The 17,660-nt window shown below is 42.7% G+C and overlaps 1 protein-coding gene across 2 annotated transcripts in view; it reads right to left on the bottom strand.

The window, feature by feature from the left end:
- SMAP1 (small ArfGAP 1) overlaps positions 1 to 12,169 on the bottom strand; it is a 237,438-nt gene extending 225,269 nt beyond the window's left edge. For both annotated transcript variants that reach the window (XM_065400523.1, XM_065400524.1), the window contains exon 1: positions 11,963 to 12,169. In XM_065400523.1, coding sequence (XP_065256595.1) covers positions 11,963 to 12,080 — 118 coding nt within the window. In that variant the 5' untranslated portion in view covers positions 12,081 to 12,169. The remainder of the gene's footprint in view (positions 1 to 11,962) is intronic.
- Between the last annotated feature and the right edge of the window lie 5,491 nt (positions 12,170 to 17,660).

Raw genomic sequence — 17,660 nt, 5'->3', positions numbered from 1 at the left:
CCTTAATCATGATTCATTTCAATATTATATAAACAAAAGTCATTTATTTATTTATTTTATTTATCATTGATTTAAAATGACAAAAATGCAGAGTTGTAGGCTTGACACATTAAGCAGTCAAAAGCATACAGAGTTGCAGACTACCAATGCAGGTCCAACTGACCACATAGTCTTCTGTAGCAGAAAACCAACTTTCATGCAGCGGATAGACCAAGCCTATTCTTGTAGTGAGTGAATGTATCCAAAGTTTGAAAAGATTCAAGTCTATGCTTGCTGAACTTGCTAGCCATTGGTGCAATTGCACCAACAGTTCTATGAAGCCAGATGGAATATCAACATTCTTCGGATTTTTCCACCATGTTACATGGGAAACTTTTTCCTTCGCGATGAAATATTGGATTTAGAGCTCCTTCTACTTTAAATACAAGTAAATACACCTCTACCCCGATATAACACGACCTGATATAACACGAATTCGGATATAACGTGGTAAAGCAGCGCTCTGGGGGGGCGGGGCTGTGCACTCCAGCGGATCAAGCAAGTTCGATTCAGCGTGGTTTCACATATAACGCGGTAAGATTTTTTGGCTCCAGAGGACAGTGTTATATCGGGGTAGAGGTGTACAGCCAGGGCCGGCTCCAGCATTTTTGCCGCCCCAAGCGGAAAAAAAAAGAAAAGCCATGGTCGGCGGCAGCTACCGCCGCCACTTCATTCTTCAGTGGCAATTCGGCCGCAGGTCCTTCCCTCCTACGTGCTGCCCCTGTCCATAGGCCATCCCAGGCACCTGCTTGCTGCACTGGTGCCTGGAGCCAGCCCTGAATACAGCAGAAAAATCTAGATTTTTGCTGAGCAACCACTGCCTTACAATTTCTTCTTGTTGAGATGACCATTTTTTTTCCTGAGTATTTTGGAAGAAGGAGGTTGGTCAACATGTGTAGAGGAGTAATTGTCTCATTAAATCTCTTTTGTACTTTTGCACTGTGGGGTGCAAGATCTTCATGGATCTACTGATAAAACCATACTTTGCACACAACAGCAATTGTAGATGTGTCCCTTTGGAGTGTGTCAAGTGCCATAGCAACTGGTTTCAACTGACTGATCAAGTTCTTTGCTTCTTGGTAAATCTCAATTATTAATTATACAGATCACTATCTCCCAGTTCTGTCTCATGATCACTCATAATCCTGAGATAAGGTAATAAGTAGGGCCCTACCAAATTCACGGCCATGAAAAATGCATCATGGACTGTGAAATGTGGTCTCCCCCCCATGAAATTTGTGTGCATTTACCCTAAAACGATACAGATTTCACAGAGAAGACCAGTGTTTCTCAAACTGGGAGGCTGCATTGCCACAAGCAGCAGCGCAGAAGTAAGGGTAGCAGTACCACAACCCCCCCCTACAATAACCTTGCAACCCCCTCAGAACTCCTTTTTGGATCAGGACCCTTACAGTTACAACACTGTGAAATTTCAGATTTCAATAGCTGAAATCATGAAATTTACGATTTTTAAAATCCTATGACTGTGAAATTGACCAAAATGGACCATGAATTTGGTAGGGCCCTAGTGATAAGTAACAGTCAGCGTTATCTCCTTGGGGTTTGCAAATTAATTGCTTAATTATTTGCTCCATTATCTCTCCGGGTACTCAAGTTAAGATGACTGGTCTGTAATTCCCAGGTTGTCCTTAGGCACTATATTTGCCAATCCCTTTCCAGTCCTCTGAAATCTCTCCCGTATTCCATGAGTTTTCAAAGACAATCGCTAATGACTCAGATATATTCTCAGTCAGCTTCTTGAATATTGTAGGATATATTTCATCAGACTTTGCTAACTTGAAGACATCTAACTTGTCTAAGTAATTTTAATTTGTTCTCTCCCTATTTTAGCCTCAGAGCCTCTCTCACTTTCACTGATGTTCACTATGTTGGACATCCGATCACTACTGACCTTTTTAGTAAAAACCAACAAAAAAGTAATTTAGCACTTCTGCCATTTTCACATTTTCTGTTATTGTCTTTCCCCGCCTCAATGAGTAATGGGCCTACCCCGTGCTTGGTCTTCCTCTTGCTTCATGTATTTGTACAGTGTTTTCTTGTTATCCTTTATGTCTCTAGCTAGTTTAATCTCATTTTGTGCCTTGGCCTTTCCAATTTTGTCCCTACATGCTTGTGTTATTGTTCATCCTTCATTATTTGACCTAGCTTCCACTTTTTGTAGGATTCGGAGTTTCACATCATTCAAGCCATAGCTATACTGCTAAAGCCTTCCCGTAGGAAGGACCTCATCTGGTCTACCTTTCCATTCACTTGTTCTTTGCAATTTCTGCATTTAAGACCCTTTGTTGTCTTCATTAACTTTCTTTAAAAAAAAAATAAGCCAGCCGTGAATTGGGTCAAGTGGTCTTCCTTCTTTGTTCATTTAGAAATATTTTGACTTTGCTAAACAAAGAAAGGGAATTCCCAGATTCAGAAGTTCCAGTTTCTGTTTGAGGCAGCCAAAGCATTAGCATACAGCTTTAAGTTCAGGCTTTTTAAAATTTTATTTCCTTTAATTAAAAGGAAAACAGACCATATCACTGCAAAATTAGTATAAAAATGCTAAATATTTTTCAATACTTTTAATTAATATATTCTAAAAATGGTTTTGATTTTACCAGTTTAAGACAATATTTACCAGCACCCTATCCTAAACTAGTTTTTCCAAGAAACTGCCAACCCACAAGACAGAACTATGGTGGTCTGGGAGCCGTCACTGTGCATTTCCACACCTTAACTTATTTAGATTTCTTTAAAGTGTAACCTTCCCACTGAATTTCCTGGCTTGTCATGTTTGTTTTTGAGATAGCTACCACATCTCTAATGTTTTTACACTAACTCCTCACTTAACGTTGTAGTTATGCTCCTGAAAAATGCGACTTTAAGCGAAACGATGTTAAGCAAATCCCATTTCCCCATAAGAATTAATGTAAATGGGGGGGGGGGGGGGAGGAGGTTCCAGGGAAATTTTTTTCACCAGACAAAAGACTATTTTTTATATATAGATATACACACACACACACACTCTATAAGTTTTAAACCAACAATTTAATACTGGTACACAGTGATGATGATTGTGAAGCTTGGTTGAGGTGGAGGAGTTAGAGGGTGGGATATTTTCCAGGGAATGCCTCACTGCTAAATGAACTAGCAATTGACTGAGCCCTCAAGGGTTAACTCTCACACTCTAAGAGTGGTCCACACTAACCCCCCACTTCGAACTAAGATACGCAACTTCAGCTACGTGAATAATGTAGCTGAAGTCGAAGTATCTTAGTTCGAACTTACCGCGGGTCCACACGCGGCAGGCAGGCTCCCCCATTGACTCTGCGTACTCCTCTCGCGGAGCAGGAGTACCGGCGTCGACGGCGAGCACTTCCGGGATCGATCCGGGATCGATTTATCGCGTGTAGACAAGAGGCGATAAATCGATCCCAGAAGATTGATTGCTTACCGCCGGACCCGGAGGTAAGTATAGACGTACCCTAAGAGGCAGCAGGAAAGGAGGGAGGGCAGACAGAGAGAGATACCCTGTGTGTGAGAGAAAAAAAATGCACATTTCCCCTTTAAGTAGCTGACCCCAGGCTTAAGTACACTGCCCTGTTAATTAAATCAGCTTGCTGAGACCTCCTGAGACAGCAACTACTGCCTAGAAGCTCCCGCCGTAGTGTGTCTTCCCCACCCTCCCCGCGTTCTATGGAAGATGGGGTAAGCGGGGTGCAGGAGCAAGGGGGAGACACCCTGACATTAGCCCTCCTCTCCCCCCTCCCCCCGTACAGCAAGCAGGAGTCTCTGGGAGCAGCTCCAAGGCAGAGGGCAGGAGCAGCACATGGCAGTGGGGGGAAGGAGACAGCTGAACTGCAACCAGCTGCTGCACAGGGAACTTAAGGGAGCGGGGAGCTGATAGGGAGGGCTGCTGGTCCACCCTGGTTCCAACCACCCACCAGCTAGCTGCAACGGGCTGCTCTTCCTGCAAGCAGTGGACAAAACAGGTGGCTGCCAAACAACGTTAGAAGGGAGCATTTCACAACTTTAAACGAGCATGTTCCCTAATTGATCAGCAACTTAACATCGAAACAACGGGACAACTTTAAGTGAGAAGTTACTGTACTTTTATGTTAAGGATATGTACTCAATTTTAACTCGTTAAACATAATTTTGAATCCACAACTGTGAGTGAACACACACATGCACACTGTGCAGCTTAGGGGAAGTTGCACTGAACTGTAAACCAGGAAAGCACAAGCCTTCAAGTCCCAGCTCTTACAATGAGGGCTGTTAAGAGTCCTGAAGTGCAGAGGAAGATTATTAACAAAGGCTTAATACCCTTACCTTTGGGGAACTACTTATCAGTCCGCTAATGTACAGGTAACTGATAAGTTGCAAAAGATCACTTCAGGATGAGCTCAGAATAAAACCCCCAATATCTAGACTTACCCAAGTCTCATCCATTTGAATAGACACACTGCCTTTCAGAAGGAATATACCAAATTATGTGCTTGGTAGTGCACCACCTATCCATTTGACCAAACTCTGCTCCCAGAACCAGGAATAAAATCCAGAAATCACAATACCCAACATTCTAGTGCAGTCTCACAAACTGTTGTGTAATTCACTCGCCAAGTGTGTGCTGTGCCCCCTGTACAGGCTGGTCCCCATACAGAATAAAAGCTTGCTTTTACCACCAATTACTTCTACTGCTGAAATGGAAGAAGTAGATGTTAATGTCCTGATTCTTCCACCCAATCTCAGGAGTCAGCAGAGATGCAACTTTTTGAGCTGGTGGGAGGATCCTCAAATTAATGTATTTGATGAAATTTTATATTGCAAAATATTGTATTCAGAAGTGAAGTTAGATGTTGCACTGTTTGATTTAATTTCGTATTTTTAGTATTTTCATTTTGACTAGTGGGAGCTGTCCTTTCAGGAATAGGTGAGGCACTGAAAGTGTGTTTGAAGGAGAAGACCACTGTCTGGGAGATTTTGCCCACAAGAGCATTGTGTAGAAGATCATAGCTGTAGAATCTCCAAAAAGGTAAGAACTTGATTAGCATATATACTCGTTCATTAGCCTGACCCCCCAAGATGGTTAGGTAAAAATAGCAACAACTGTATGACCCTTTCATAAGCCGACCCTATATTTTAGGGGTTGGCAAACTTCAGCTCCTGGCCCGTCAGGGTAAGCCACTAGCGGGATGTTTTGTTTTCTTGGAGCGTCTGCCAGCATGGAGCCCCTCAGCTCCCTGTGGCCGCGGTTCACCGTTCCCAGCCAATGGAAGCTGCGGGAAGTGGTGCAACAATGTATTAGATATTCAATTCAATGATCCCATAGAGTTTAAAATCATCAAATTTTGGTGTAGATCCGTTCATAAGCCGACCCATGCTCTTTGATGCATCACCTTTTTACCAAAAATATTCAGCTTATGAATGAGTATATACGATAAGTAAACTTGTCTTCCCAGAAAGCAAGCCTCATTCTATATTAGCACATAAGAACATAAGAACGGCCGTACCGGGTCAGACCAAAGGTCCATCTAGCCCAGTATCCTGTCTACCGACAGTGGCCAATGCCAGGTGCCCCAGAGGGAGTGGACCAACAGGCAATGATCAAGTGATCTCTCTCCTGCCATCCATCTCCATCCTCTGACAAACAGAGGCTAGGGACACCATTCCTTACCCATCCTGGCTAATAGCCATTAATGGACTTAACCACCATGAATTTATCCAGTTCTCTTTTAAATGCTGTTATAGTCCTAGCCTTCACAACCTCCTCAGGTAAGGAGTTCCACAAGTTGACTGTGCGCTGCGTGAAGAAGAACTTCCTTGTATTTGTTTTAAACTTGCTGCCTATTAATTTCATTTGGTGACCCCTAGTTCTTGTATTATGGGAATAAGTAAATAACTTTTCCTTATTCACTTTCTCCACACCACTCATGATTTTATATACCTCTATCATATCCCCCCTTTTCCAAGCTGAAGAGTCCTAGCCTCTTTAATCTCTCCTCATATGGGACCCGTTCCAAACCCCTAATCATTTTAGTTGCCCTTTTCTGAACCTTTTCTAGTGCCAGTATATCTTTTTTTAGATGAGGAGACCACATCTGTACACAGTATTAAAGATGTGGGCGTACCATCGATTTATATAAGGGCAATAATATATTCTCAGTCTTATTCTCTATCCCCTTTTTAATGATCCCTAACATCCTGTTTGCTTTTTTGACCGCCTCTGCACACTGCGCGGACATCTTCAGAGAACTATCCACGATGACTCCAAGATCTTTTTCCTGACTTGTTGTAGCTAAATTAGCCCCCATCATACTGTATGTATAGTTGGGGTTTATTTTTTCCAAATGTGCATTACTTTACATTTATCCACATTAAATTTCATTTGCCATTTTGTTGCCCAATCACTTAGTTTTGTGAGATATTTTTGAAATTCATCACAGTCTGCTTTGGTCTTAACTATCTTGAGCAGTTTAGTATCATCTGCAAACTTTGCCACCTCACTGTTTACCCCTTTCTCCAGATCATTTATAAATAAGTTGAATAGGATTGGTCCAAGCACTGACCCTTGGGGAACACCACTAGTTACTCCTCTCCATTCTGAAAATTTACCATTTATTCCTATCCTTTGTTCCCGGTCTTTTAACCAGTTCTCAATCCATGAAAGGACCTTCCCTTTTATCCCATGACAACTTACTTTACTTAAGAGCCTTTGGTGAGGGACCTTGTCAAAGGCTTTCTGAAAATCTAAGTACACTATGTCCACTGGATCCCCCTTGTCCACATGTTTGTTGACCCCTTCAAAGAACTCTAATAGATTAATAAGACACGATTTCCCTTTACAGAAACCATGTTGATGATTGCTCAACAGTTTATGTTTTTCTACGTGTCTGACAATTTTATTCTTAACTATTGTTTCGACTAATTTGCCCGGCACCGACGTTAGACTTACCGCTCTGTAATTGCCGGGATCACCTCTAGAGCCCTTTTTAAATATTGGCGTTACATTAGCTAACTTCCAGTCATTGGATACAGAAGCCAATTTAAAGGACAGGTTACAAACCTTAGTTAATAGTTCCGCAACTTCACATTTGAGTTCTTTCAGAACTCTATGGTGAATGCTATATTGGAGGACTGGATGCATCAGGGCATTGCTAATAAGCTTTTCACCTGTATGTCACCAGTTTCACTCTAACCAAAATCAAAAGGCATTAAAAGTTGTTCCCACTTAATTAATAGTTAGTGGCTCCTATATAGAGTGTATGGTAGACTTGAGTTACAGCTAGGGTGACCAGATGTCCCAATATTTGGGGCTTTTTTCTTATATAGGCTCCTAGTTACTTCAGGAGGAAATGCTAGATTTTCTCTCTTTATATTAAAGACTCTGAGAGAGAGATGTTGTACACCAATGATAACTAGGATCCTTGCTGATAATTTCCCCCCCCCCACCCATTATTAAAATGGGTGAATTATCTGGAAAAAAAAATCTGCATTTTTCTGCCATTGAAATTGAATGCTGAACTTTAATTTCCCTAGCCACAATATATATAGGTATCAGTTGAACACATTTTACTGATATACAGTAGAATCCCGTTTATCTGAGCCTCCATTATCCAGCTCTCCACATTAACCCAAACCACCAGCCACCCAGGGCTGAAGCCACCCTACCCCCATCTTGAAATAAGGGATAGACAGCTCTTTGCCAATTCTCTTGATTATCCGATCTAGCCCAATTAGACCAGATAAACAGGGTTCCACTGGGATGGGGTCATGGGGGCTAGGGGAAGGATTAGAGGAAGCAAGTACATTAGAAAGTTCTGCATCTGTGACAAGAAGAAAGTTGTAGGAGGGAAGGGAAGAGAAGGCAAGCCAAGCCGAGGGAGAAGATCATCTTGTATTGTGTCAGTTTTCTCTTGGAAGAAATCTGCAAGCTTCTGTGCACAGAGAGAGAGGTCAAGTGAGCCCAAGGTGGTGATGCGGTACCAGGATTGCAAGTATGGGATTCATTTAACTTGAGACCCGGAGCTATTTAACTAGGAAGATGGCAGAACTGAAACAGGAGAGAATAAATTTGTGGTGGAGAACGTCAGCCTGGTCATGGGATTTCTGTGAGACATACTGTGCACTGCAAGAGCAGGAGAGAAGGAAACAGATATTAAGGGTGCATCAGGGCTGCAGGTTGGCGGCATGGACCTTGCAATGGAAAATAGGCACCAAAGAGTTTGGGGGGGAGGGGAAGAGAGCAAAGCAAAGACAGAATCACCAGCCCTATTAATGGAAGAGAAGAGAACCGAGAGCAGGTGAGAAGTCATAGAATATCAGGGTTGGAAGGGACCTCAGGAGGTCATCTAGTCCAACCCCCTGCTCAAGGCAGGACCAATCCCCAGACAGATTTTTACCCTAGTTCCCTAAATGGCCCCCTCAAGGATTGAACTCAACCCTGGGTTTAGCAGGCCAATGCTCAAACCACTAAGCTATCCCTCCGCCCTAAGTGAAAGGGCATGGTGGTGGTATGACAGGTAACTGAAAGAGACAAGATGATTATCCAAGAAGAGGAACTCAGCAGAGATTAGAGAGAGCAGTGCTTGATGAAGACCAAGTCAAAGTACAAAGGTATAAGATTTCAAGTAATCAAATTCTGGAGCTCTAAGAAATCTGCATTATGGTGGTTATCAGACACATTAATTTACACAGAGTTTATAAAATGTAAGTCATTTAGGTGCTAAGCATTAAAATCCACAAGTGTGAAGGAGACAGTGAATACTAACAAGCACAACATGGAGATGGTTGTACCCCCCAAGGTGCAGTCTGGGACCTGTTTGAACCTCTGTGCCCACTAACAATTCAGCTGGGTTGATCTCTCTCACACTACTCTGATGATGAGACCTAGCCAGCCTCCCCAGGCCTGTTATCACGCAACACAACAGCAGGTGGTGCCACACACCCAACCAAGTCACCTGAGTGCTTTACTTAAGCCACTCATGGACCAACAATAAAGGTACCAGCCAATTTCCCAGCTCCGCAGCCTTGCACTGCTACTGGAGTATATACCCAGAATTATACCATCTTGCACTGCACAGGGGTCTGTACGGTGCAAGCTCATTAAATAGTCTGCTTTCCCCCTCGATGTAGGGGAGATATGCACAAGCCTTTGTTAACAGAGCTAAGATTCCCTAACACTTAACTCAATAACACTGGTTAAGATAAAACACAAAACAAGTTTATTAACTACAGAAAGGAAGATTTTAAGTGATAGCAAACAGATCAAAGTAGATTACCTAGCAAACAAACAAAATTGCAATCGAAGTCTCATACAAAACTGGATAGTATTTGAAACAGCAATATCTCACTCTGACTGATGATACAAGCAGGTTTTAGGCTCTTTACACAGGTCGGGCTTTTTTCTTTCCCGCCGGACCCCCCTTCCCTAGTTTAGTCTTTGTTTCTCCAGTGTTGCCTTGTAGGGGAGCGAGTCCTAGTCATGAGGTCACATCCCCCTTATATAGTTTTTCCATATGGCGGGAACCCCTTTGTTCCAAGCCAAGTTCCCAGCCCAGTTTGTGGAAAAGTACAGGTACCAAAAATGGCATTCAGTATCATGTGATCTGGTCACATGCCCTTGCATGCCTTGCTGTGTCATAGCAGCCATTATCCATAGGCTGTCTGAGGAGTCCCCAGGGGAGGATAAGCTCTTCTTTGGTCCATTAGCACTGTCTAGCTTCTTCACTCTTGTATCTGAAAGGCTAGTTGTGGGTCTTTACATCATTTTCCAGTAACACGTACATAGCAAAACTTAACTTCACATACAAAGACAGCACGTACAATCCAATGAGATATTAACATTTAGCTGATCAAGACTTTTAGAATTATACCTTGCAAGGCATACTTTGTACAAAACATATCATAATTACATCACCATGGTAAATATGGCGTGCAGAATGTCACAAACATACCGCAATTCTTCTGAAAAAAATGTAAGAAACAAAAAGCTACCCATGTGGCTTTATGAGGGACTGATCAAAGGCCTGAGGCCAGAAAAAAATGTATTGGAAATGGGGGAGTCGGGGGGGACAATAGCCAGAAAATGGTCATAGCTTGCTGAAAAGAGATAACATTACTGACAGAACACTAGCAAGTACACCTCTACCCCGATAGAACGCTGTCCTTGGGAGCCAAAAAATCTTACTGCGTTATATCGAACTTGCTTTGATCCGCCGGAGTGCACAGCCCCGCCCCCCCGGAGCGCTGCTTTACAGCATTATATCCGAATTCATGTTATATCAGGGTAGAGGTGTATGCAATAGGGAACAATCATGCATTGGAAAGGAGAACTAGATGACTTAGGTCTTTTCTATCACTAGACCTATGTTTCCATAAAAGCTATTTCCTGTCAAGACTGGGGCTTCTTTGTGCTATGTGCTGTGCAGTTTAATGTGATACTTAGCACACACCAAACTCTGCATTATTTAAGCTTTTCTAGACAAGTATTTCTCCCCACCTCATGGCTAATCCATAAATGATATAAATCTGATAGAGCTCCTGGCTATCAAAATTAGTCCTCTAGCTCAAACTGTAAAGTCTCATGCTTCATCTTTGGAGGTGCCCAGGTCAGGCCCTGTCCCGACCAACATAGTTATGGCTGTCACAATGGAGCAGTGGATTATTCAGCTAATACAAAGGACCACTATCTCACTTGTTCAAACAAGGTAATGACTAAAAGTGTATTGTATGCATTAATATATTATTGCATGCCTTTTATTATATTACCTACTATATAAATATTTTTACATTTTTTAAAATAAAGGAAAGTACGCAGTCTGTCACTTTTTGACAAAATAATTTCCCTGTTTTAAGTCTGACCATGGTCTAATAATCCTTACATTTCACTCATCACATCATATGTTGTTAATGAAGATGAGTCTTACGCACATTAGACCTTAAATATTCAGTATTTACAGCATTTAGGCAATTAAGCTATTACTTTTTTAAAAATATATCACCTTACTCTAGTGTTGCAACATTCACCTGAAGTAATACAGTGTCTGTACCGGATGTTAAAGAGGTAGCTTCCTGATGCTGTGCACTGACCAACTACCAGCCCACTGAAACAGGATTCACTTCTGTCCATTAAAAAGCAAGGGCAACAGTGAAACTTCAAGAAAGGCCTAGGACAGAGATTGGGGACGTTCTCCTGATTTTGGAATAATCAAACTACATCCCACGTGGACGGGGAAACAGAAATTAGTTTACAATTAAATGAAAGGATGATCGATTTGCATCAACCTCCCAACAGTTTTTTGCCGTAAATGTTCAAATCCCATCCCTTTTCCTCACTACAGCTTATTTACAAGAAGCAATTTGGGCCCAGTGTATTCGTAGGCCCATACCCCCCAAGAACTTCAACTCAGTCATTAGCACGGGCAGATACTGGCCGGCTCTCCCGCAAACCAGGAACCCCGGGAGTGTTTGCAGCGTTCACAGGATCGCGGCACACAGCACGGGTAACCACCTAGCACCGACCTCACCCTACACCCGGTACTTCGGCCAGCCCGGCCCTCCCAGAGCAAAGCCTGCTCGCCATCCCGGACTCTCCTTCGGGCCCTGGGAAGTGGCCGATAACGAGACCTGCCCCATACACGCTTCCCAACAAGTCAGCTGCCCTAGGGGGTGCTCAGTTCTACCGGCCGCCGGCCCAGCAGAGCTGCCCTTCCGCTGCCTTCTGCCCGGGGCCCCCGGCCCGGCCCGACCTCCCTCCCCCGCAGGGAACCACCCCGGCCCACTCCCACCCGGACCCTCGCTCCACCGACCGCCTTCCCCGCCCGCGGAGCCCGCGCAGGGGTCCCGGGGCCACATCACCCCGGAGCCCGCGACCCCGCCCGGGCACTGCCAACACCCTCGGCCCCTCCCCGCCCGGCCGTACCCTTGGCCTCGCAGTCGGCGCAGTACTTGTTGTCCTCCTCCCGCAGCAGCTTGGCCAGGATGGCCTGGTGCTGCTCGTTCTGCTTCTGCGCCTTCTCCCGGCACGAGCGGGTCGACATGGCGGCGGCTCGCACACCAGGGACCGGCTGCGCTCTGCTCCGCTCCGACACTCACGCAACCAGGCACCGGCAGCCGGCTGCGGACAGACTTCCTCAACCGGAACTACTTGCAGCTACATCCGCATTCAAGCCCTCCTTTCCGAGTAACGCGTCCAGCACAACATAAGAAAATAGTCCCCAGCCTGGAACACTATAGTCCAGGGGCCTCTTCACCACGAGATTGCCTGGTGGGATTCCCGAGACGCTTGCAACATCTGCGATTTAACTGAGATCAAAAAGATCCTCCAGTGTGTTTAAATTAGGGGCGGAGTGTAAACCATCTCACGTATCCATCCGCCCACAGGTGAACGCCTAAACGAGATCCGGGCGCACCTCAGTGACGGCTGGGGCGGGGCCTGGCACGAGCCTCTTCCGCTGACTGTGCCTAGTGCCAGCCACCTGCAGCGACAGCCGCAGCGGCGAGGGGCGGGGCTAATGGAGCTGAGGGAGGGCGGGGAGCCTCGTGCTCTCTCCACACGTCTTAACTCCAAGGGGAGGTGGGTCTCCCTGACGGGTCTATTCCAAAGCCTCCGATTCCCGAGCAGTACTAGTTTGGTATCACCTTAGACGTTTACAGGGGACACAGTCTTGGTTAGACCCCAAACACCAGAAGATTGGCTTAAAAATCATGAGGCTTTAGAAAAACAAACAGATTGTTTGTGGTCTAGTTACTAAGGTCTTCAAGCTTTTTTCACAATTATGAGGGCTAGAAGCATTTTTAAATAAAAGCTGAGAGTTTCATGCCTCGTGTCTTTTAAAAGTAGAGTGTCAAGAAAATCATCATATGCCATGACTTGGTAGTTAATGTGCTCCCTTCATCTCCTCCCATCTTCACCTTTGTCACTCCTTCCATGCCACCCCTATGCCTCCCAATTGCAGGGGCTGCAATAGGTTGTGTGCGCATCACCACTACCAATGAAAGAATGGGACCCCAAAGGCACAAGGGTGGGAGAATTTGGTATTCAGTTTCCCTCTCCTTCCACCCTACTGCTATAAAATAAGACTGGACGGATTTGGGACTTGCCAAATCTGCATATCATATCTGCAAGTTCCCTCAAAGTGCCCAGTGAAAACATGGTCTGATTATTAAGACCTAGGACTCAGGACACCTGAGTGTTTCCAACCCTGTTTCTGACACTGACTTGCTGTGACCTTAAAAATGCACTAAAGCACATCAATAGAATTTTTTGACTGACTTTAGGAAAGCCCCTTATCTTCTGTATGTACATCAGTTTTCCTTTTTTTTAAATGGACATAATTATACTTACCTACCTTGCAGTTCTCTCAGATATACATACCTTGTATTTAAAAAGCATTATATAAGCACAAAATATTATTTAAATTGTATACATTGGGAAAGTGAGACAGAACAGTTAAGCATATTGTCTTGAAGGCCCTGAGGCCTAATGGATTAGCCATTGGTTTAACAATCAAGAATCTTGGTTTAATTCCAGATTCTAATGCCTACTTATCCAATTTTGGGCAATTCAATTAGGGCCTGGTTGAATTTCAGAGGTGTCAAGTTCCCCATTCAGATTGAACTCAAGGAAAACTCTGTGTGCTCTGAAACTCTGAAAATGAAGGTCTTATTTCTAAGAGCCTGTCTTCCCATCATTAAAACAGTACTGATTTATCTACCCACCTCACAGTGGGGCTGAGAGGAAAATTTAGTTAATATTTGAATAGCACTTTGAAAATAGCATGCTATATATATACTATAACTTCTCCCTGCAGCTTAAAGAAGGACATGGAAGTACAAACATCACCCCCTGTATCCTAGCTCTGGTGTCCTTTTTTCAGAGCCTAGAGAAGATCTGGATATTATCAGAATAAACTATGCTTTGTAGAATGACTTTGATTTTGTGAGGCAACCAACAGGTATGAAATAATTTAGCCAGAGGTACAAATCCACAGAGAGATGGCTCAGGCCCTTCATCTTCAAGACAGAGAAAATGACTTCTAGGTAGGTTACTGCATACATTTTTCAGCCAATATCTTAAAAATTGAAGCTCTGGCTCCTCTGTGTATAGATGTTAAAGAGACCAAGGTGCATTTGGTAAGTGCAAAAGGTTGCTGCAGTCATGCAAAATCTCTTCTCCCCAGCTGTCAATGGCTGCTATCCTTCGCACCACAAGCCATTACAGTGGTACTAAATGTAGTTCAGTGATGCTAAATCTAGACAATTTGTGAAGTATTTTGTGATCTTAGTTGTTGTCTAAATAAGGCAATAGCATAGTTACCTAACTGGGAAATACTCCCAGATTCTCAGTGAGTGTTCTGCTAAATCAGAACAGTATTAGCATAAATTTGACTTAATAAGGATGCATTTATCAAGTACACAGTTCTTAAGTAGTGTATACTGAGGTATTGAATAGGTGTGACACTGTAATCTCTGGTGTAATACTAAAGCTGATAAATAAACATCAAATGAAAATTTGGTTATAGCGTGCTCACTCGAAGGAGGGTTCAGGAAGCAAGTTACTTCTAGGTCATGGAATTACAGCTACATTGGCAGTTTCTATTATTTTCCTTGTTTGTTAAAAAAACACAAAACCCCAAGGAAATGTCATGCAATACTGTAAACGCAATATGATTTTTAAGAAATCAAGCATTCACAAATAAGAAAGTGCAGAGTTTAACTTTTAAAAGCTCAACCTTATCTCTGCTTTCTTGTGCTTATACCTTATAATAACTATACATCTTCATAATTTTACCTATTATGCATCAATTAATACAATACAGTTTTTTTTATATAATTCAAACAACCAGGAATACAGAGGTGAGCAGAGACACTACCAAGTGATGAACACTGCTTGGAAAAACTGTATTTACATAAAGGTGACAAAATTATGCTTCATCTTCCCCAAAGGTTTCACTAATTTTTTTTCACACAGTGAAGTCATAATTATAAACTAGAACACAAAATAAAGATCTATGATTTATAAATATTGTATCATTGCAACCAGTTGGTAGCTGACCCCAGGACACACATGAGCTGTGGTGTTCCTCCCCTCTTAATCATCACCATTAACAGTTCGTTGTTGACTGTATCATCAGAAGTAAATTATCCCTCTTCTTCTCCCCCTGTTCCTTCTCCTCTTTTCCATAAAGAGGAGACTGAGCATCTGGTATTAAAATAAATTAGTCAATAAATTCCAAGGTGTGACTGCATCATCTGCACATCATCATCATGGGAAATCCCAAGGGACATAGCCTCCTTGCAGAACGAGTCCCACCAGAACAATCTCTAGCAAGGTTCTTAAGGTGGTCTGGTTGGATATTCAGTTTATGTCCATCACTGGCAATCTTATTGCACCACCAAAGCTTTTGTCGTTCACCTGATCTCTTGCTAAGTAGCAGCATTCATTGGCATATGTGCTACGTAATTTGTTGGTCTTCCATCCTAATAATATGTCCATACCAAGAAATCTGCCAAAAACAAATCAGTGTTGATGGAGGCAGTTGCTGGGTTCAGCTATGAATATCTTTCATTGCCCATCTCATCCTGCCACTTAATATGGAACAGTTGACAAAGACGAAGAGAATCAAAATCATCAATCCACTGCTCTTCAGTCTGCCATACAAGAGTTTGTGACTGCATTAATCCATTAAAACAATGTCAGAGACACAAATGGCCTGATTTTCATAGTGGTGAGCACACACAGCTCCACTGAAATCAGAGAGTTGTGGTGGCTCTGCATCTTTGAAAATCAGGCTAAGAATCTGTAAATGCTAGAACTGGATCTCCATTCATCTTTTAAAGAGATTCATCAGCTGGTGACATCCCAGCATGTGATGACACATCTCAGGCACACAGGCAAACAGGCTTGTTTTACAGAGAGTAATTATAACTCTCTCAATTGCAATGCTAAATACAAATGACCAGTACAGTACAAAATACAAAACTGGGTGTGGGTTGCTGGACATATTCAAAGAGCTCTGCTGTACAAACTCAATGGACTGTGAATAAAAGACTTTCATACAATGCATGTCAAACTACTGAAAAGATTGGACTACTGTATTCTCTACAGTAATTGTGTAATACATGAGGAAATGGAAGATTCCTCTTTACTCTGACAGGTCTGTGGAAGACCCCTCTGAAACAAAATATTTTGCACTCAAAATGTTCAGGATGTATTTTCAGTTATTTAAAACATGTATGTTTCAGCCTGCACTACTTTTAATTTCAGCTTATTCTAATTTGGGTTTTTTTTAAAGAGATGTTATAATGAATATATATCTTAGAGAGAATATTAGAGGAAACTATGAGTCATACAGTTGGCTCCCTCAGTCTCTGAGAATAAGAAAGCCAGCCTTAGGTATCAGCAGTCTTTGATAACTTGCCAAGGACAAGTGCAACAATCAGTTGTGAAATCAATTGCTGCATAAATTAAAATAATTTGGAAGAAATATATATAGAAAAAATAAAGGGAACTGTGAAATACAGGAAGAAACAACTGAGCTCCATTGTGAAGATTCGTGTTTTATGTATTGCTCTGAAAAAAATGCTCTCTGGAACCTTTAAATATTGACTAGGATAAAGTGAACAGGTAGAAGATGGATGACTGAAAGTAGGGAGGTTTTGTTCTTCCCTTCAGATGATATGGGTTTTACTTTCAGCTCTCTAATGACAGGACTTTGTGATCCATGTATTGCATAGTTCTTGTAGAGCCCCAGTGAAGTCATACACTTAGAGAAGGTCTTGTCTAAATGACTAAGGCTCAGAGCCTCAAAGATATTTAGGCATTGATTTCAATGGGAGCTAGACACATAAATAACTTTGAAGATCTGGCCCTAAGTAATTGCTACATACACACACACACACACACAAACATTTATATGTAGCTATTGAAGACAGAGATGTTCTTCCATAATTAGTACTCAAGGAATATGTTATTTTGCTTATCTGATATTATTTTATGTATAATATCTGGTGTAAATTAATCCATGTTTTACATTTTCAAGTCAGAGTGCTGGTTTTAAATAAAACGGAATATTTCTACCAGTTTGAAAATCTTTATTGGTCGTACCAGTATTACCCATTATATTTAGAGGAAATCTTACTCAAATCAAATCAAGCCAGTAGAAACACTTTAAATGTGACTGTGACAAACTGGGAAATAACTGAATTATTTTTCATGAATGCGGTGCATGCCTCTGTTTTTGATTTTGATGGGTCACTTGCTATTGAGTTAGATCAAAAGGGGTTGCTAAAGGAACCAAGCAGGAAAGCTGACATAATGACACACACAAGAGTCCTTGAGGAAATAATGGGGAAGCTATTTATTGGGGAATACCTGCTACCTGGCTCCAGCCATAATAAGAATGGATTACTCTTCCCAAGGCTAAGCCTAGGATTAAAAGGAGGATATTAAACAGTAAAGGTCCTTGGACCCATGGGCAGCAGGTATAATAGGCAGGGGGAGGCTAAGCCTCCCCAAACCCAGGCAGTGGCCCCATCCATGTTCCACCCCAAGGACTTGCCCTCACTCTGCCTCTCCCCCAAAGCCAGTGGGTGCTCGGCTCGAGTTGGCCGGTGGC

Source organism: Emys orbicularis, chromosome 3 (assembly GCF_028017835.1).
Source record: "Emys orbicularis isolate rEmyOrb1 chromosome 3, rEmyOrb1.hap1, whole genome shotgun sequence".
Lineage (NCBI taxonomy): Eukaryota > Metazoa > Chordata > Testudines > Emydidae > Emys > Emys orbicularis.
This window is presented reverse-complemented; position numbering and strand designations above follow the sequence as displayed.